Source organism: Amphiura filiformis, chromosome 20 (assembly GCF_039555335.1).
Source record: "Amphiura filiformis chromosome 20, Afil_fr2py, whole genome shotgun sequence".
Classification (NCBI taxonomy): Eukaryota; Metazoa; Echinodermata; class Ophiuroidea; order Amphilepidida; family Amphiuridae; genus Amphiura; species Amphiura filiformis.
Window position 1 is genome coordinate 51,869,871 of NC_092647.1, and position 22,946 is coordinate 51,892,816.

The 22,946-nt window shown below is 36.6% G+C and overlaps 1 protein-coding gene across 1 annotated transcript in view; it reads left to right on the forward strand.

Moving 5' to 3' along the window:
- LOC140142372 (protein mono-ADP-ribosyltransferase PARP4-like) overlaps window positions 1-22,946 on the forward strand; it is a 49,342-nt gene that overhangs the window by 801 nt on the left and 25,595 nt on the right. Inside the window, exons 2-12 of the mRNA XM_072164341.1 lie at window positions 288-489; window positions 2,365-2,419; window positions 3,233-3,332; window positions 7,790-7,936; window positions 8,804-8,959; window positions 12,518-12,655; window positions 13,561-13,737; window positions 15,260-15,420; window positions 19,159-19,296; window positions 20,895-20,993; window positions 21,944-22,127. Coding sequence (XP_072020442.1) covers window positions 288-489; window positions 2,365-2,419; window positions 3,233-3,332; window positions 7,790-7,936; window positions 8,804-8,959; window positions 12,518-12,655; window positions 13,561-13,737; window positions 15,260-15,420; window positions 19,159-19,296; window positions 20,895-20,993; window positions 21,944-22,127 — 1,557 coding nt within the window. The remainder of the gene's footprint in view (window positions 1-287; window positions 490-2,364; window positions 2,420-3,232; window positions 3,333-7,789; window positions 7,937-8,803; window positions 8,960-12,517; window positions 12,656-13,560; window positions 13,738-15,259; window positions 15,421-19,158; window positions 19,297-20,894; window positions 20,994-21,943; window positions 22,128-22,946) is intronic.

Consider the following 22,946-nt stretch of genomic DNA (forward strand, 5'->3'; position numbering starts at 1 on the left):
CATATTTTATATCTTTTTTGTGGAAAACGGTGTTTTCACTGTTTTGAACTCCTAAATCATACATCATGTTATGTGAGTGGGTATGGGAAGGGAGTTACTTGCTTTAATTGATTTCAATAAATACTTCTTTTCACTCATTTGTTTTTGAGTTGTTTGTTTATTTGTGTGTTTTTAGTTTGTTTTTGGTTTTCTTTAAATTACCATTTTGGATCCCCCTGGCTAGGGATATTTATATGCCATTCAGAAATTGATTTTCATCATTACAATCATTGTTTGTTTTTCTGCAGACATCATTTGTCGTTGTATGTGACATTGTCAACATTGACCACTCAAGTCCACCGCTGGTCAAAGCTCAACAACACAACATCCCAGTGCTAAGTTCAGTGTACATTGACACATGTGTGAGATTAACACAGAAGCTTCCTCATGATGATTTTGTTGTGATTATCAAGACTGTTCAAGTAGAAGAGCATGCAGCACTACCTTCCAGTAAGTATATTTGACTTGTTTTTGACCTATACCATTAGTAAATACCCAGCAATGGCAAAACCTTTTGTACAGAAAACTTTTTTTTTAAATGGCAGGTTATAAAAGGGGGTCATTGATATACCAAAAGACCAAAAATGTTACCCATATTTTGCAGCATGTCCACATATGGTCATTTGTACTGAGAAAAAGATATCTGTGAAAAGTGGACTTTCTTCCCCAACTTCAGACCTTTTTTGACCAAAAAACCTTTTAAAAATCATTTTTTTGGTAAATTCTTACATTTTTGGAACTTTTGTATACTTTTGCAAATTTAAGGTAAAAATTGCTGAGAGATCTAAAAGCACTATTTTGATTGGTTACTCAGAATTTAAGCTGTTGCGATGTTCAAAAAACATTGAAAACGTCAAGTACATTGAATATTGTGACCCGCTCTAACATAATGAGCACAAAGTTTACAAATGACTTTTTGAGGTATGTCATATTTGAAATCTTAACTTCAAAGTTTTAAAATCATGTACCTGGTTGTAATTGTGTCCCCTTTATCTGTTAATTAATCAAGAAAGCAGGCGGCGGATGACATGATCGAGCCGGCAACTTGTGAAACCGCCCGGCTGTATGGCATTTTCCATATACACAGTTAGTTTTGTGGGGTTCATTATCGAACCCCAACGGTTTTAGCTTGTATTTATATTATTTCTCAACATAGGCATACTTGTTTGTGATATTTCAAGCGGTTTAAAATTTATAAATCATCCCATTTAATGACACGGTTGACGATGAAAATTTACTGAATTTAGAGAATGCAATGCGGCCACCACCTGCAAGAAAGTATAAAGTGTTAGAACATTACTATTTAATTTTCAAATAGTGCAAGTTCTAAGCAGTGGCATGTGCAAGGGGGGCACATGCCCCCCCCCCACTTCTGATGTCACTTCCGAAACAAATGAATTCTTTTGATACCTGCCTGTAAAATGTTTTAATCAGATAGTTGTATTTCATAGAATTGCAGTGACTCATGAATGATGACAATTAATAACTAAGGAAATATTCAATATATTGAGATATCTTGCCAAGTGTTTGTTAGAGTTTAACATACCTTTCAGACCTTTTGCAAAAATATAGATATTTTATTTTACAATAGCTGTTTGGAGTATGAAAAGTTAAAATATACTCTTTTATGTAAGTTTTTTATGTACAAATATTTTCAACAGCTGCCTTTTGTTGTTAAACTTTGTGGAATTTAAGATGTAAAATGTGTGCAGTATTCCTTTTCTTTATAATGAATTGCGGCTTTATTTTGCACAGAAAAATATCCAGGTTGAATTTCATAATGCAGTGAATAAATAAAGTACAAATAAAGCCCCTTGAAAATGACTTAAATGCTATAAAGTGCTGGTGGAGTGCTAAGGGACCGTTCACAAACACTTGTTAGGGGGCCTGATGCAAAAAGGGGGGCCCTGACAATTTCTGACCCTCCTGGGGGGGGGTTGAAAAAAATGACCACATATTTTCCTGGAAAAATTGAGTTTATATGCTTTTCTATGGGGTTGACCCATAATTTTCATGTTAAAAAGGGGGCCCTGAAATTTTTGAGGTCTGTAAAGGGTGGTGGCTCCAAAAAATTTCCATGATGAAAATATTTTGCATCAGGCCCCCCTTACAAGTGTTTGTGAACGGTCCCTAATTACATGTGTAGGTTAAATATGTACAGTAACAGTATTGGTGTTACCGTTATATTTTGCAAAGGATCTTTTATAGTCCCCCCAAAAAGTTGTTTGATTGTCATCCAACCGACCCTAATCTGAAAAATTTCTGGGAAAAGTTTTTTTTTCTTTTGGTCTTAGCATCATACTTATCTCAACTGCTTTGATACAGGTGAATTGACTGATACCAAACCTCAGAAAACAGATTTACATCCAAGCAGAGTACAGTAAGTAAATACTTAGGTTTCATAATTGGATGATCAAGTGTCAGCCCCAAATGAGCTGGGGCGGTGAAGGGGATGAGAGCTGATCCATATGAACATTTAATCCACCCCCCTAGCAAAATTGGGACATAACGACATTATGGGAACTTTCATGCAATCACTCAATCAGTGGCATAGCGTGAGTCATCATATTGGGGGGCCATGATTGGGGGGCACCAGGTCTGATTGGGGAGGGGCACAAGCTGTTTTTTGGCCATTTTACTATGGGATTTTTTTAATTTTGCAATTATTGTAAAATATGCTGAAAATAAAAATATTCATATGAATATTTACAATGTGTGGTTTTCACTACCCACATGTGTTTCACCCTGCACTATAAGCAGCTAGCAGAGGCTCCAGAATATTTTAAATATTGGGGGGAATGGTTGCATGGTTCAAATTACTGGCCTAATGGTATTTTTCCATAGCCACAAAATTATTAAGGGGCCACCCCCAACCTGGTTCCAAAGTCACATGTTACATGTGTATGACTACAATCATAATTGAATACAATACCGCGGTTTTTTTCAAAGAAACTAATCTTACAGGTGTGAGTGATCAGCATGATATGAATATTCTATAGAATTACGATCCAGGTCCTTATCCCTGTTTGTTGATAATCTATGTGCAATACAGTGGAACATCGTAACATCTAGTGCAGGGCGATACATTCAAAGATAGTGTGCACCCATTGCTATGGTAATTAATCTGATTACATAACTACTTTTATGGCAAATTATTACCATGTGCTTATGTAATATTTATTCTTTGCAACAGAGTGTGGACCTGGGGTGATCCAAATTCACCACCATTTGCATTTAGTGAGACAAGTGAGACCTCCACAGGCTATGAACTGGTCAAAGGTGTTTTGCTCCAGGTAAGTTGAATCAACAGGTTGACTCACCACGGCCAGTGTGTTGCATCCTTGACCAAGGTAGCTTAATTCCCAATTGCTTCACTCCACCCAGGTGTAAAATGGGGAGCTGCTGGGGGTAATCACAATCTAAGTCGCTGAGAGTACCTGCTCATCAGTTGCGGACTTGGTGAAGCGGAAATGATTCTGATATATGCTAATGGCAGTGGAATAATTGTTGAAGTGTGCTGATAACTACAACCTTGGCATGCTTAGATGAAGTGCACATTAAATCACCAGCATTTATTTTTGTATTTATAATGGTTGAATGAAATTTGCTGAAATAAGAGAATTTGAAAGTTTCTGCATTATTTTATGCATTTTGATGATAAAATTTTAGAAAAAAAAGGTATCATTGGGGAGCCAAACCTTTAAAAAAAAGTCATTCAGGTATATTCTTCAAAGGGAACTTAATGACAGGCACATTCCTGTCACCTCTCAAGTTGAGTATCCACCAGTAAGACAACACCCTCCTAGGCTTATGAAGCGGGGCTCGGGGGCTCAGCCCCCCTCAATAATTTTTGTGTGCGGGGGGGGCTCAAATACCCACTTGAGTTTCAGAAAAACCACATGAAAGGTTATCTTTTCCAACAACGGAATGGTGCCCCATTTTGTGTACTGCGGTGTCAATATGGTCTGTCTCATACATGTCTGTTTGTAAACATTTGTATAGTTGGAAACATTTATCAGATGTACTGTGATTTTGAGCAAATGATGTTTTCCATCCTAGAACATGTAGCGATTTTAAGAAAGGCGGCAAATTTGAAATTGACATAAAGGCAAAATATGGAGCAAAAAACAATAAAATACATAAGAAAATAGACATCACAAAACTTCATAACTTTAGAACTACAATGCTAGCCAAAATAGGTTGGAATGAAAAATAGAATGTGCACCTTGTAATGACCATATTTTCGTTATTTCTAGAGTGATGAAATGGCACTTTCTTGAGTGTCAAGTCTAAACATTACCCTCACCCCAATACCTCCCCTGCCCCACCAATCAATGTTGGGTACTACTGAGCGCACATGAACAAAATGTCAGGATTCAACATTGATCGGGGGAACGGGGCTCATTTACAATACCGTACTAATTTCATTCCAACCCTTTTGTCCAGGGTTGTCTCTAAAACTACCGAAATTACATAATGACACATGTTTTATAGCTATAGTTTTTTATTCTTTGTCCGATTTACATGAAAATTTACATCAAAATAAAAAATTAATTGTCTTTTCCTCAATGACAAAACCAAAATTGTAATAGTGTCACTAGTGTAAGGGAGCGGTCAATTTATGTACATGCAGCCTTTAATTTGAAGTTCATGCAATTCAACTAAAGTAGCTCATATAACGTCATATATTGCATTATAAGTGTTATACTTTCAAGAAATGTTCATTTTACCTTTTACATGTAAATGAAATATCATAAATGTAATTCATGAAAGTATAATCTTAGAAACAGAAGATGAAAAACTGAAATAAATGTTTTTAAAAAAAAAAAAATATACAAAATACATAGAAAATCATTATTTCGTCTTCAGTAGATAGTTAACATGTGTAGTATATTTTACAGGTTTTATAGCTATATTGTTCTTATTGTAAGTCTGTAGAAAGGAAAATTAAAATCAAATGTTCAGTACAAAAACGAAGCATTTAATTTAATTTTTATTCATAGGCAAAAGCAAATTAAAACAAAAGAAATTTTAAAAATGCGGAATTGAACCCAAGCCCTTCCGTTAACTGGCAGTCGCCTTATCCACTGAGCTATTGAGGCGTTGTAATTCTAAGTGCACTTTTGTACTAGAGATTCTTTATAAATGAATAAAAAGTGTTTTAAACTAATCCACTTGTTTTATGCAACAATAATTGGCTTATTGAATAGAGAACCACGGTATTCAGACCTTTTCTTCACAAATTAGATTCCAAAACTTGACATAAATAGAAAAATGCACGGTATGCAAGCCTGTAAACAGTATATGACATAGTATTAAAATCTTTATTGTGTCTGCATACCGTAAAACTCATACATTGATATGGTCTAAATTATCGCAAACAAATCGAGTAACATTAAATAGCTCCATTGGTAGAGCGCGTACCAGTTAAACGAGCAGATTTGACAGCGCGGGTTCGAATCCTGTATGGTCGCTTTTTATTTTTATCTCGATATTTTATTTTTCCTTAGTATTTATTTATACAGAATAGATTTCAGATTTGTGTTGATCTAAATAATGTTTTACAAGTTTGTAGACTTATTTTTTTGGCATTTAAAGTGATCAATTGTGTTTCTAAACAGGGCCAAAAATAGGATATTAGGAATTTTAGTGACCAGTCCCTAAATATGACGGATTAGCTATTGTTACTTTTTGTGGTAAAGGATAATGATAAGAGCTGCTTAGCCTCCAAATTGCAGGTCCATATCTTATTTACTTTTCATTTTATGGCCAAAAACCAAAATTAGATGATTTTTTTCAACTTTTCAAATACATGTCTCTAAGGCTACCGAAATTACATAATGACACATGTTTTATAGCTATAGTTTTTTTATTCTTTGTCCGATTTACATGAAAATTTACATCAAAATAAAAAAATTAATTGTCTTTTCCTCAATGACAAAACCAAAATTGTAATAGTGTCACTAGTGTAAGGGAGCGGTCAATTTATGTACATGCAGCCTTTAATTTGAAGTTCATGCAATTCAACTAAAGTAGCTCATATAACGTCATATATTGCATTATAAGTGTTGTACGTCCAAGAAATGTTCATTTTACCCTTTACATGTAAATGAAATATCATAAATGTAATTCATGAAAGTATAATCTTAGAAACAGAACATGAAAACTGAAATAAATGTTTTTTGAAGTTAAAAATATACAAAATACATAGAAAATCATTATTTAAGTCTTCAGTAGATAGTTAACATGTGTAGTATAGTTTACAGGTTTTATGGCTATGTTGTTCGTATCGTTAGGCTGTAGAAAGGAAAATTAAATTGTAGTGTTTAGTACAAAAACGAAACATTTAATTTAATTTTTATTCATAGGCAAAAGCAAATTAAAACAAAAGAAATTTTAAAAATGCCGGAATTGAACCCAAGCCCTTCCGTTAACTGGCAGTCGCCTTATCCACTGAGCTATTGAGGCGTTGTAATTCTCGTGCACTTTTGTACTAGAGATTCTTTATAAATGAATAAAAGTGTTTTAAACTAATCCACTTGTTTTATGCAACAATAATTGGCTTATTGAATAGAGAACCACGGTATTCAGACCTTTTCTTCACAAATTAGATTCCAAAACTTGACATAAATAGAAAAATGCACGGTATGCAAGCCTGTAAACAGTATATGACATAGTATTAAAATCTTTATTGTGTCTGCATACCGTAAAACTCATACATTGATATGGTCTAAATTATCGCAAACAAATCGAGTAACATTAAATAGCTCCATTGGTAGAGCGTACCAGTTAAACGAGCAGATTTGACAGCGGGTTCGAATCCTGTATGGTCGCTTTTTATTTTGATCTCGATATTTTATTTTTCCTTAGTATTTATTTATACAGAATAGATTTCAGATTTTGTTGATCTAAATAATGTTTTACAAGTTTGTAGACTTATTTTTTGGCATTTAAAGTGATCAATTGTGTTTCTAAACAGGGCCAAAAATAGGATATTAGGAATTTTAGTGACCAGTCCCTAAATATGACGGATTAGCTATTGTTACTTTTTGTGGTAAAGGATAATGATAAGAGCTGCTTAGCCTCCAAATTGCAGGTCCATATCTTATTTACTTTTCATTTTATGGCCAAAAAACCAAAATTAGATGATTTTTTTTCAACTTTTCAAATACAATGCTAGCCAAAATAGGTTGGAATGAAAAATAGAATGTGCACCTTGTAATGACCATATTTTCGTTATTTCTAGAGTGATGAAATGGCACTTTCTTGAGTGTCAAGTCTAAACATTACCCTCACCCCAATACCTCCCCTGCCCCACCAATCAATGTTGGGTACTACTGAGCGCACATGAACAAAATGTCAGGATTCAACATTGATCGGGGGGAACGGGGGCTTATTTTGCAATACCGTACTAATTTCATTCCAACCCTTTTGTCCAGGGTTGTAGATATGCTAGACATTTGATGTTTTCAGTATACGATAGCTTAATGTTAATATAAAGTAATAACCAAAGTAACTTAGTTTTTAAAAATGCCTCCTTTGGCCCCCATATTGCAGATTGTGTCACAATTTAATATACTTTAAAGTCAAATTGAATTGGACCGACAATCATCGTAAAATTTGGCCTGTTTGAAGGGGAAGTACAGTCTGAAAAGTGCTTATTAAATACTATTTTTTATTGACAATAACCTCATTAGACATCCAGTCAATATCCTAAGTGGTTAATCACTTCCATTTTTTTGATTCACAGAAACTAACTGCAGATATCCAGGAGTATTGTGTACTAGAGATTCACACATCAAGGTTGATAGGTCAAACCATACAGGAAACCCACAAGGATGAGCCGCTATTGGCTTATAGGGTGTTCACACATCATGGAGTACTACAGGATGTTAAGGTATGTGTAATGTGTTGCTATCGCAGGGTTGCTATGCAGGGAATGATGATGCAAACAAGATAATGGGAAGCCTTAAAGTGACATTCACAGATTGTTATGCATAAATGTTATTTTATGTTGGCCCTACATGTATATCAAACATTTTAGGTTTCCTTAAACTTAAAAAATTAAGGACAAATCATTATAGCATTATGAAGTAAAAGTTAAAATATTCTAAAAGTTCCATCCCCCAAAATCAGTGCAAATTTAAGTAACCAATATTAAAAGTTCCTCTTATTCTGAAATGACAAAATAAACCTTCACTAGTTACTAGTCTAGTAGCATAAATGAATTCTTTACACACAATCTTTAGGATACTGGTTATACTTTCAGAGCGTTTCTACCCCAGGTTTCTACTGAGAGGGAGTATGAATGGCAGCTCCATTTGAATTTCATACACCCTCTGAGAGAGATTCAACTTGAATCTTTCACAGAGTTTCAAATGGAGCTGCCTAATGTGCTCATTCCATTTGAAAATCATGGATTATTTTCCGACGGGGGTGTGCGACTCCAGCTCTCGAACCCTTACCCATTTCCAAGGGTAATTTTACCAAAAATAGGGACTTATACCTAAGGATTTTCAGTTTCAGAATATAAGGACCCATCTTAGCTTGAAAATAGTAAAAGCAACATGTTTTTCACACATAGCAAAGAAAATTTAAAAAGGAGACCCATGTCTAAGGATTATTTTCTTCAAAACATAGACATTTGTCTCAGGATTTTTCGTGGAAAACCTACCCATTTGGGCGGCACATAGGAAAGGGTTTGTACATGAGGTCCCGGGAGAAAGACACTCACTATTTGCTTTTTTTCCATTCCATACCTCAGGATATCCATTGTGGCACCAAGGAATGTCGGTATACATCAACAGGTGCAGAAGCTGAACAGGTGTATAGTTACCTGTATAACAGGTGTATCAATCAAGGATATCAAAGAACCACTGAGCACATGTCACGATGGATTGGTTCTCCTGTCTACAGAAAGGTATGTGTATTGTCTATTGTAGTAGAGTGCCGTCTCCCAAGAGAGCCTTCACTGGGCTGGTCATGCAGTTCCATCTACAAGGCAGAAATCTACCAGAAATGCCCTGAGATGAATCTTCATTTTAGCCTGGTCAATACCTTGATTTTGGGCTAAAATAGTGTACATTTGTAAATTGGCTTGGTAGAGACAAGATTTGAACTTGATTTTGGGTTAAGATTGCGTAAAATTTCACATTTTGTGAGTTTCACATGCAATTGTCCTGGTCAAACCAGGCATGATGCGGCCTATTAGAAAAGTTTTGTTTGCCTCTCACTGATAATTTACTGACACTGATATGCCATGCACTGATTGTCTCGAATTTATTTATTATTTACTGTGAGCAGATTATATTAGAACTGAATCTTTTATGACTCACTAATTTTGCTGACAAAAAAAAAAATATGTGTAAAAAAGGTACGGTGTGATAGCAGACATTTTGAGAATGAATAGTTGAATTGTTTACTGAAAAGGGCATATTACTATCATCAAATTGATATTTTTGTTAATTTTGTAATTTATTGATCAACTTGTTGAGCAGTTTGAAATGATCTTGTAGCCATGTTTGGTTGTTTCTTTTCATACTTTCATGTTCAACTAACTTCTACAGGGCCCCAATCGCAACCGTTCTCTTAAACTTATTCTGTCAGAATCTCCCCAAATCGTATCAATTCTGTACATGGTAAATTATGATAATCGATGATCAGTGAATTCTCACTTATTACTCATGTGAGTTGGTGAGAATCAGTTTTGATTCATGTAAAGTGCAACAAAATTGATTTCTGGCCTTGTTCTAGTTTTATGAATTTATTCAAAGTCAATTTTGTAGCAGGAAGTGGCATGGTTAATATGAGGTTGGATATCCTTGTTTGTGGATGCAACACAACATGTATGAGGTCGCATATCCTTGGAGAATGTTGCAATTGCAAGACTTAGGCCCAATTCACACTTTTTATTCAACATTGAATATATTTGATGCAATTATGTATAATTTGTTAATCAAAAGAGTGAAGTTCACTCTAAGAGTGAAATGTCCACTCTTTAACCCCCTGAGCACTACCTGCCGATTTAACATTGCCTCTGATTGGTCAATTACATGATATCTTCACTTTAATCACCAATCAGAATGGAGCTTTGCAAATAATTCACCCCAATTTATTTGTGTGGTGAAATTACTCCAACAATGTTGCTGATTGGTCCAATTGATAATGAAAACTTCTTTTTGGCCAATGGGCAGGTAGTTCTCATGGGGTTAAGTTATTATCTAAGAGACAACTCTTCTTGGAGTGGTCCTTTTTCTGGCTTTTTGAAGAGTAGGAGTGAAATTCACTCTTTTGGAATTAAAATTGCACTCTTTTTTGGAGTGCATAAATACTCAATATGGGTGAACAGCCAGGAGTCCAGGCCTTTAACTGTTTTGACTTGGAAAAATAAATTAATGCTAGTGTCAGAGTGGTCCAGTTTTAATGACAGTGTATTGCACGATTCCAAACTTTGTTGTGAGAAAAAGAAAACTGTATTCTCTGTGTAAACTAAACACTTAAAAGTAATCAAAATTGATTGTCCCGGGGTTTTGTCAATATATTGACCAGGCCTATCACTAGTCAAGTATGATGATATAAAATTGGATGGTTTGAACCCAATACACAAATTTATTGGTCGAGCTATGAGTTTTAAAATATTGGACGAGGCGAAGTCCAATATTTTTAAACTCATAGTGAGACTCAATAAATTTTGCATTAGTGAAAAAACCATCAATTTTATCATTATTATGTTTTCAGAATCTTTTCTTGGTCAAAACATGACTTTTGGTCAAAAATGTGATATTTTTGGTCAAAAATGTGATTTTCGGTCAAAAATGTGATTTTCGGTCAAAAATGTGATTTTGGTCAAAAATGAGAAAAAGTGTAAAAAACAAAATTTGGGGGGAAAAAGTGAGCCTATCCAACACAGTCCAAGTTTTGAGTCCAAGTGTTGATTATATTGGACTCTTCAACTCTGTACAAAGTATAGGAAAGAAGATTCTGAGAACATAATAATGATTATTGTTGGAATATAAGTTTGATAAAAATTCCCTTTAAAAGGGAAGGCCAGCGTCAATGCAGAAGAGGTCTTGTAAATAGTTTGGGTCACCGTGAAAGGCATTTTTAGGATCACGCTTACATCCATGTTACATGACAGTTCACCAAACCATCAATGGTGAGAACATGCACACTGAAACAGCAAAACACATTAACTCCTATAACTCCTGTCAACTCTTTAATTCATTACTCCAAATTGTTCTGTATTTTTGTCTTTACTGCTTTTTACCCATGCTTATTATAAAAATCAAGAAATACACTGCAGTTGTTAGTTAATTCGCTATGTTAACTCAACTTACATGCACATTTTATTTTAAAATAATTTTATATTATTTCGCAATGTATAGTTTACTATAAAGTAGATAGTGGCAAGCACATGATAAAGGACTGATCATTCACTACAATCTTCACTTTTAAACTGTATTTTTTGAATGTGTTGATTGTTAGTCCGAAACTCCTGCAAAGCTATGGACATGGCATCTTACCTACTCCATTCTGTAGTCTGCATTGTGTGTTTTCTCAGTCTTCAATCATTTTGTTGAATGTAATTTTATGAATCAAATAAAAAGATAGAAATTGGCCTCACTTTAGTTATGTGTCATTTTACAGTATTTATCATTTATAAAGTAAGACAATAATTTATTTATTTTCTATAAGTGCATGTCAAAATATGGGATATATTGTTCAATATTATAGCTAGCCCTAAAAACTTTATTTTCAATCGGATTTTTCCGTTGAAAAGACAAAACTGATGTTAAAGATAGCAATAATATCATCAATAACATTTTGAGTCAATTTTATCCATAAAACGATACAGGATAGGATAGATAATTACTTTGACTTCAATGTGGTCCATATAATGAAGATTTTGATTCCACAACATTATTAGATCTGTTATCAACATATCAATTAACTGCACTCACAGGCAACCAAACATCATGCTATGCTCAATAGTCCACTGATATGACCTCGTGATCATTCCCCGCTTTGACCATGTCATTTTTTTTGATATGCTGATTGCTGAACAAGTTTATGTTTATATGTGTAGGCCTAACCTATGATAACTTTTTAAGTCATAATTAATTCAAACATAACTTTGGCAATACTCAATCGTTTTCGTTCGTTGAAGCGGCAAAACATACTTTCTTTTCCTTGCAAATCGAATTAGCAGACATCAAAAACATTTCCACCACGAGAAGTAAAAAAATAATTCATACCAATAGAAGAAGGCTATAATCTTAGCTAATCTTTAGTGTACACAAACCCCATCTCAGAATTAGGTACCAGCGCCCTATGCGCTGGCGAAAAGCTTTTAAATTATAACGGTTCAACTGTGTACACTTGTCACTCACATCATTTCAAATGTTAGAATTCTGCTTTCATCATCCTTTTTTCGATTTTTATGCTGATGGAAGATTACTTGTTATTTATTTGATAACAGAGGATGCTGCAGTCACATACTCAGACTCTGGACTTATTGGAGGAAGTGGAATACTTAGTTGATTATGTGTGGAGAGAAGCTATGGGAACACTGTCAGCAATACTGAGTGTTCCTATAAGATCTGTATCACTAGAAAAGGTAGCAACTTTTATCTCTTCAATGTACAATTCAGGACATGTATAGCTCGGGGGCACTCCCACTTTGGAGGTGATGCGTATGTAGGGTCGCTCTCACCCAAAGACCCCATATTTTTTACGAACACATGTTCTGTCACCCGAAGACCCCCTATTTTTCCATTTGATCTGTCACCCAAAGACTCTTATTTTTCAATTTGAACAGCAACTTTCATTTATCACTGATTTTGTTTCCTATTTTTAAAACAACAAAGAAATTTGAAGCCTTTTTGAACTACTTTGATTTTCGAGGTTTTTTGACGCTGTTTCGGCTCTCACCCAAAGGTTCCATTAAAAAAAAGGTCATGTTCTCACCCAATGACCCCATATTTTGTACATTTTGCTCTCACCAAATGCCAAAAACCATGTTCTCACCCAATGACCCCATATTTTTTACATTTTGCTCTCACCGAATGCCAAAAATCATGCTCTCACCCAATGACCGCATATTTTTTACATTTTGCTCTCACCGAATGCCCCTTACTTCGAAAGTGTCAGCCCTACACCTATATCCATTTCATATTGAAGTGCCCCCCCCCCTGCATAGCTATACAACATTTATACATTAATTACTGTATACTACTTGTTGAGAGTGAAATAGTACAAAATAATACATGCGTACTGAGATGTTGATGCGTCTTATGCACAAGATACAAACCCCACGGACGAGAGGGGGGAATGGTGGGGACAAATGTCCCCTGTCAAATGCAAATGCCCCGTCAGAAAAAGTGGACTTTTTTCCCAAATTTGGACCTTTTTTTGACCAAAAAGGCATAAAAAACCCTATTTTTTTGCTCACAACACTCGCAAATTTGCCTTTTGGGTAAAAACATTGGTAGGATAATTTCTTTTTTTCGCTTTAATTTCTAGGTAGAGAAAGCAGAGGCCATTTTGCTAGAAATCAGGAGAGCCATTGACAGCAACTGTAATGAGGACTTTATCAAGAGTAAATCAGACAAATTCTTTGATATTATTCCTCATAAAGCAGGACATGAAGAACCTATTATGACCAAAAAGATCATAGCTAGGAAGCAGGATATATGCCAGGTAAGCACTTGTGTGGGGGGCCATGTGTGTCTGTGAGGGGGCACATGCTTTGTAAAGACCTGCAAAGGGGACAGATCCAGAGCAACCAGCATGTTGCAAACAACATAAAAATGTCTTGTTTGGTGGTGTAGGGTAGCTTAGGGTCATATCAGTTAGATAGTGTATAAAGTCTGATGGGACAATAGCCAAGGTCCTAGTTGTAGGTCCTAGTTTGCAGGGGTGTGTTGAGGTATAAAGGTGTGTACATAAGGTGTGTACATAATGTGTGTTACATTGATGGGGATGATGGTGATTGGTGAAGGTGACAGTACGTGATAGCAAAGTACACCCAGCAACTAATACATCCACCTACTAGCATATTGCAAACAACATAAACTGCCCCGCTTGCCAGTGGAGGGTAGCTCAGTATGAAGTCTGATGGGTCCACGGTTTAGAGCTAAGCTTTGGGTGTGTAAGGTTTGTTGTATGTAGGTCTTAGTTTGCAAGCCTTTACAAGTAGGGGTATGTTTGAGTGTAGAGGTGTGTACATAATATGTGTTACAATGACTGGATGGTGGTAAAGGTGACATTGATGAAAGTAGGTTAAATGAGGACACCAAGCAACCGAGGACATCCACTGTTCCTTCTACCTACCAGCATATTGCAAACATGATGATGGTGATGATGATGGATGATGGTGATGGTGACACAGTGATGATGATGACAAAGATGAAGATGACAATGAGGATAAGATAAGAGGTTAATGGCTGCATATAACTGTGAGAATAAGAACAGTAAGTTGATGGAGGATGGGGATAAGTATGACTAGTGTGATGATCTTGATGAAAATAGCATGGAAAGATCATTGGCTTAACAATCATCGTTTTATAGAATTGAAGATTATAGTAGTGGTAGTAAAATGAAAATAATCTTAAATTAGACGACAGCACTATTTTTTTTTACCGGGAATGCTTCTTGGAACTTATATTCATCAGCCGATGTTGTTGACCAACCTGATCAGATGACGTTAAATTAGGTGACGTCATGGAAGTTTAGAAATTCCTGCCCTAGGTCCTGTGTGGGACAACCTGATCAAACCAAGTAGAACCAGGGGCAGGAATTTTCCAATTTTGGTGATGTCATCTGATTTGGTTGGTCTCTAGCCATTTCCAAGAAAAATATCAGACCTAACAACATCAGCTGACAATGAGGAAGTTCCTAAAAAGCGCTCCCGGTAAGCGAAATAATAGTGTTGATGTCCAAGTTTAAATCATTCTTAACTTCTTTTATGTTAACCCCCTGACTACTACCTGCCGATCTAACATTGCCTCTGATTGGTCAATTACATGATATCTTCACTTTAATCACGAATCAGATTGGAGCTTTGCAAATAATTCACCCCAATTTTTTTGTGCGGTGAAATTATTCTAACAATGTTGCTGATTGGTCCAATTGATACGAAAACTTCTTTTTGGCCAATCGGCAGGTAGTTCTCATGGGGTTAAGCTATTTTACCTGATCATCTTATTTTACTATTTCACAGCTAATAAAAGACATTGTCAATGCCAATGAGTCTACCGGCTGGTCCCAGTTATCGGATGCTGTATCCAAATATAGAGCTCTGAATTGTATGATAGATTGGTTGAAACCCGGCCATGTGGAGAGAGATGAGGTGGAGAAACTTGTCATATCAACTCAAGAGGAGTAAGTAAAAGCTAGGGAAGTGATTTAAAAGTAACGATTCAATCAGTTGGAACTATATCCATGTGACCAAACACATTGAAAACAGGCAGTTGTTGGAAGACAAAGATAACTATAGAAATGTTAAATTACTATTTTACATCTAGCATCAATGGGTGAGGTGTCATTTTAAAGAATGGAAGAATGTCATGGTTAAGAAATCCTAATGTTTGTGACACATGTTAAGCTTAGATGAGACTAGGGTAGACTTGTTCATTAAACTGGTTACAGGTTGATAGCCCAGAGGGTCATCTGACACCCCAATAACTTAGTTATCAACCCCAATCCTTACCATAACACCAAACTCGGGTGTTAAAAGTAGCACCAATTGGATTCAACGGAGGACCGCACCTAGGGGGGTTATTTCTTAACACTTTTGGGTGTTATTTTTATACTCTTCATGTCATTTTTGACAACAAAAGTGTTAAAACACAACACCCCTGGGTGCAGTCCCCTGTTGACTCCAATTAGTGTTACTTTTAACCCCCAAGTTTTTGCAGTGTTAACCTAAGCTCTAAGCCTAATCCTAAATGTAACCCTAACCCTTAAACATAACCCTAGCTGTGGTACTTGCTCCAGCTCCTTTGATAGTTTCCATTCAGTATCTGAAGAGGAAGTTTTGAAGATTATTAAGTCTTCTCATATTACATCTTGCAAGTTGGACCCTCTGCCTGTTTCCATCACGAAGGAATGTATTGACGAGATGTTGCCTGGAATGACGGCAATTGTGAATCAGTCGTTACTATCTGGCTCTTTTCCATCAAGCCTGAAACATGCAATCGTCACTCCGCTTCTTAAGAAGCCCAAGCTTGATGCTGATGAACTTGCAAACTACCGTCCGATATCTAACCTGACCTACTTAGGCAAGTTGATTGAGCGCGTCGCAATTTCTCAACTTCAGTCCTATCTGCATGATAATGACCTCAACGCCTCCAAACAATCAGCGTATCGTGCACATCACATAACAGTACTGAGTCTGCATTGCTCCGTGTTCAGTCAGACATTCTTTGTGCACTTGATAAAGGTAATGAGGCCATTCTTGTCCTCCTTGATTTTTTCGTCGGCTCTCGACACAATAGACCATCAGTTATTGCTTCAGAGATTAGCTGACAGATATGGCGTGTCTGGTACTGCCCATATGTGGATTAAATCATATCTTGAGAATAGAAGACAATCTGTCGTCGTGAAAGATGCAGTTTCAACCAGTGTTTCTCTCAGCTGCGGAGTACCACAGGGATCGGTCGCTGGGCCGTTACTTTTCACCATGTACAGTGCCCCTATGCAAGATCTTATAACATCACATGGTGTGCATACTATGGTGTACGCAGACGATACACAACTATATATGTGTTTCCACCCTGATGATCGAGCTCAGGCTATTGAAGTGATGGAAAACTGCATTGCGGATGTGAGATCATGGGCAGTTGCAAATAAATTGGTCCTTAACGATGCCAAGACCGAACTCATCCATGTCACTTCCCACTACACGAACAGACCTGCGACAAAAATATCGCTTGTAATCGGGGATTCCGTGATCAATTCTTCAAGTGGTGCGCGCAATCTAGGCGCTGTAATGGATTCTCACTTTTGTATGAAAGAGCACATCGACAGCATCTGTAAATCTGCCCTAGTTGCAATTCGTAGAATTGGTCAAATCAGATATTATCTTGACGAGGTCAACACAGCGAGATTAGTTCACGCATTTGTTACTTCAAGGATTGATTCCTGCAACTCTTTGTTATACGTCCTACCGGATAGCTATATCTCCAAGTTGCAGCGAGTTCAAAACACTGCAGCCCGGCTCGTCACTCACACCTCCAAGTATCAACACATCACTCCTATTCTTCAGGCACTTCACTGGCTCCCTGTACAACAGCGGATAATCTATAAGATTCTTCTCATGACCTTCAAGGCTCAAAATCAACTTTCTCCTCTGTACATCTCACAGTTCATCTCGCACTACAATCCTAGTCGCAAACTTCGTTCTTCTTCTAAATCACTTCTCTCAGTCACATGTCGTCCATCTACCAAGTATTATGGGGAAAGATCATTCGCGTTAGCTGCACCTTTTCTTTGGAACAACCTGCCACATAACATTCGTTCTGCTGACTCACTGCACTCTTTCAAGCGACTTCTGAAGACGCATCTTTTCATTGTTTGATTCATCTGTGATTTTGTTGTTATATAATTTATTATGTTTCAATTTTGCTGAGGGTGATGTGCTAGAAACCTCTCCCCTCAGCAGGGTGTTGTGCCACCCCATTTTCGTGTTTTATTTATCGCCAGATAGTTATCGCTGTTTTTCGTCAAATATATCTTGTAAAAATACTTCTGTGTTGTTCTTGCTGAGGGTGGCGTGCTGGTAACCTCTCCCCTCAGCAGGGTGCTGTGTCACCCCATATTGCGTTTTAATAATCGGCATAATGTTGTTCTCGCCGCTGGTCTCGCCTACGCCTTAATTTTAATTGTATTATCATGTTTGTTCTCGCTGAGGGTGACGTGCTGGTAACCTCTCCCCTCAGCAGGGTGTTGTGCCACCCCATATTTCGCGTTTTATTTATTATGTTTCTAGCTGAGGGTGACGTGCTGGCAACCTCTCCCCTCAGCAGGGTGATGTGCCACCATCATATTGCTGTTTTTCCAAGCTGAAATATTTCTCGCTTCTGTCTGATTTGATCTTATTCGCCATTTAATAATTATTATGTTTTTATATTGATCATGTTGAACTTGGTTTTTGCTATAATGAGTATAATGGCCTGTAAATATAATATGGTCATTGTTTTATTGCTTACTGTATGTATATGCTGTGCTACCATGCGTCTTTCACTTGGTTGGGACCCTTTGCTCGTTCTTATTTTCTCCTTTCCTTGTGAGGGATGCTTGGTGTAGCCTAATTAATCTTGTTATTGTAGATTGTATTTTAAGGTGTATTATTTAAGGATTTTTGTACATTTATTTAGTTTTTACTTTTATGTATATGTGCTCTGTAAAGCGCATCGAGACTTCTGTATGATGCGCTATATAAATCTCTTTTATTATTATTATTATTAATCCCAGCCCTAACCCTAACCAACCCCTATCCTGAACCCTAATGCTAAACCTTATTCCTAACCCTAAGCCTAACCTGAAATGCCCAACTAACCCTTTTTAGACTAATGACCCTTCGAACTAATTGGCTGTTCCTGTGCATACTGACTGGAATATTGGAAGTGAGAGTTCCATGGCCCTGTCAAAATTGGTTGATCCATGATTTATTTTATCAAGCTTGTGAAAATGAAAGACCTGTAGGAAATACAAAAAGGTTGCATCAAATCAGATTCAGGGTGTGATTTGTCTGGATTTTTCCAGATTTTCTGTGGCCAAAATTTACGCAATTTTGTTGATTTTCAGCCTGTTTTAGGGTATTTTTGCCCAATTTCACACTGTTTTTCTGGATTTTTTACTTTTTATCTGGATATTTCACAAGCTTTGACTCACATCCCTGCAGATTTTAAAATCAACTTCAACATTTTTTTTAATTTCTTCAACTTCATATTTTTTACTGCATGGCCCAAACAGCCCTATGCCCCAACCAGTGTAGGACATCATCGCCAATCAGGAAATATCTTGGAGTTTATATGGCTAGTTTAATTTTACTTAAAACTGCTCACAACCTTGTAATTGTGAATTGAATCAAAATACTGCTCACAACTTTTATTTCAGAGACAATCCTGTGACAATTCACAATGTATTTGCTGTGAGCCGTAGCATAGAGGAGGCTGGTTATAACCATTCTGTAGGCAATGATAAGCTGCTACTACACTGCTCAAAACCGGCTAACTTCCTTGGCATTCTCTCAAGGTAATATGTGCCCATCCACCATAAACTGGTCGTAAAGTCAGCATTTTCCATTTTGAGATACAATCAAAAACAGTAAATGGATTTCTATGTAAAATATATTAGGAATTTGGCCTTTAATGAACCATAACTTCACTTCCAGCTGGTTGAGGTATCATTTTAAAGCTGAAAGTGCATTCTTTCAAAATCTGCAATAACCAGAAAATCTAGACTTTACTACCACTTCGTGGTGGATGGTCACATATTTTGTTTGTGTTATTCCGCTGGGGTTGGGGGTTATGATTCACTATGTGAGTCATCCCAGCAAACACAAAAACGTTTTTAAAACATTTTTAATAAGTTATATTTTGGCTTTTGGTTTACATAAAAACATTTTAATAACATTAAAATGTCGGGTTATATAAAGGTCATGAAAACATTTTAAAACGTTTTGTTTGAAAACACACTACAACAATATTTTTCAAATGTTTTCAAAAATGTTATTGTAAACTATTTTTGCAAAAGTTTTTTGCCAAATATTTTGTCAACACTTAAATAACATTATGTTATAATATTTGCACCCCGCAAACACAGAAATGTTCTTAAAATGTTTTTTTCAAAACGTTTTAATAACATTTAAATGTCGAGTTATATAAAGGTCATGAAAACGTTTTTAAAACGTTATTGAAAATATTTTGGGCAAACATTTTTCACAAAATATTTTTTCAACCCCAAAATAACATTCTGTTTAGAATGTTTTGTATCAAGTTTTCAAAAATGTTTTTGGAATGTTATTAAAACATTTTTATACCCTTTATATAACCCGACATTTAAACGTTTTCTGTAAAACATTAATGTTTGCTGAGCAGTAGATTATCAAAATAATGATGTTTTCTGACAACCTTTTATAACCTTTTGCGAATGATGTCAAAAACGTTTTGTGTTTGCTGGGATAGCACTGACATGACTGAGGAGGCTGGTTATAAGCATTCTGTACCCTTCAACACTTCAACAATCATTCCACTGCCATTAGGATATATTAGATTCATTTCCGCTTCCACAAGTCTGCAACTGATGCGCAGGTACTCTCAGCAGACTTAGATTGTGATTACCCCCAGCAGCTCCCCATTTAAACCTTGGTGGAATGAAGCAATTGGGAATTAAGACGTCTTGCCCAAGAACGCAACACACTGGCCGTGGTGGGGCTCGAACCTGCAACCTTTCGATTATGAAGCTTGCACCCTAACCAATAGGCCATCGTGCTCCCTGCAGCTATTTACCAGACCAGCTATTTACCTTGGCATGGTCATTCACAAGGAGATGGCCCCATGCAGATTGCAAGACTATCATGGTTTAGAAGCAATTTTTTTTTACAAAATGGAAACTATTTTGATTTCAAAATGCTTTTTTGAAAGATATTTGCTTAGGGCAGGGACAGCTAACCCCTAGAGTTGGTATTTGGTAACCCATGTCATGCCACACAGGACCAAACTCTAGGAGAATTTTTAAAAAAAATCATATTCAAGGGGGTTAAAAATAAGCCACCTGGTACTCATTCAGTACAGGCTAATAAACCATGATCATCAGCAGCTTAAATCACAGATTTCAATTTTTCTTTCCAGAGGTTTACTCCTTCCTAAAATCGTTGTCAGTGAGCTTGGCATTATGCGTCGTGATGCTGGATTACTGGGAAGTGGCTTGTACTTTGGTGATAGATTGAGGTAAGAAATTCTACTCAATTTGTTCCCATATCATAATATGCTGATGGTTTCAGCAGTTTTGTAAGTTTGCGCCCTCTAAATTTTGCCAAGTGTAACTGCTGTTCACAAATGTGAACCTCCTATCCCTAGTAATTTGTAATTTGCTATGATGAACCCAAACAATATATTTCACTATATTATTTTAGTGGTTCTTAAAGCCATAATGTGTGATTTGCTTCACAGCGACACCCTCAATTTGACTCGGATTTCTACTTTTTGCATAATTATAATGCCCAGTGGTATACTAAAATACCACTTAAAAGACTAAGCCTGAAACGCTTTAATAACAGTAAAATTTAACTTTTTGTATTAAAATCGGGTTGACCCGGTTTTATTCAGAGTTCAGCGATCGAGTACTTGCTAACATGTACCGTGGATGTCAGCTTGAATGTACACATGTCGAGCGCGATACTCCGTGCAGTTACATCCCAGGGGGGTCACTCCCATTGTGGCCTGTACACCATCCGCGATAATCAACTTTTGAAAAGCACCCTTAACAAGGATTTAACCCTTGGCTAAAACAATACCCTAAACAGGGATTTTATTCCTTGCATCAAATTTCATACCCTAAATTTCATTTCGTATTAGCAATTGCAATTTTGCTACCCTTTTTCCAATATTTCATGTTTTTGACACCCTAAACGCGTTACTGGCGATCGTGCTTACCCACGAAAAACTACCCGTTTTACGCGTTTTCATTCGCGCCGATCGTGTACAGGCCACAATGGGAGTGACCCCCCCGGGAGTTACATGTAATACAATCGGCGAGCGTAGTACACACATCATTTGTTTGGCTCGAAATTAAAAGGGGATAAAGTGATCAGTGAAAACAAACATTTAAATAAGAATCTATTCTTTATGCAAATCACACATTATTGCTTTAATTCTATGTTTTTCTATTGACCCCATAGCACAGCTAGCCTGTATTCCTCCCCAAGTGAATTGACTGGTACCAGATTGATGGTTGTTACTAAAGTTGCCCTGGGTAACATCAAGGAGATCTTTGAACATGATATGACTATCGAGACACCACCTGCAGGATATAACAGCACACATGGAGTTGCAGATGGTGATGGGGTTCAGTCACAATTCACAGTAAGTAATTTTGTGTAAGTGAAGCTTCACCAAATGTGTTGCTAAGTTGCCTGGATTACATCAAAAGCAAGGAGATTTTTGAGCATGATTCTACTATCGATTATACAAGGGTTCATGGTCAGAGGTATATTCCAGAGGGCCCTTCCACAAATGAGGTATTTTAGTGCCCTAGGTGGAAGGAGTTCTGTGAGCATGATACTACTATTGAGGCACTTCCTGAAGGATATAACCACAGACTGTCTCTCTTTACAGTCTGTGGTGTAACATTGCATATGAAATAGCAAGAGTGGATGGTGGTATTTTATGGGGGTCCTTTACCGAATGAGGTATTTACTTGCCCTGGATAGCATGAAGGAGATGTTTCAGAATGATATGGGTATTGCTGCACCTCCGAAGGTTTTAAACAGCACACATGGTGATGGGAGAGGGGTGCATTCAGATTGAAAACAGGTGGTATGTCCAAGGGGGGTCTTTACCAAGTTAAGTTCTACACTGTCGCCTTAAAATGATTAATTATATGCATCCGCACAATAATTTACAGTTTTCAGGTGATGATCAGAGATGCCACTTTTCAGGTTGTAACCTGAATTCAGGTTTTTTGTGAGTCCAAAGTCCCACCTTTTTATTTATTTTCGGGCCCCTTTGGGGCTTTTTGGCCTGCATTTTTAGGTTTTACTCACCAATTGTTTGAGTGAAACTGCATGAGTGGCATCTTGGGATAACAGCATTTAGATAAAAATGATCTTTTCAGTTTAAGGGCCCTGTTTTAACACACTTTTAGCATGATAAAGTGTAAATTAGTTATATTACATCAAAATC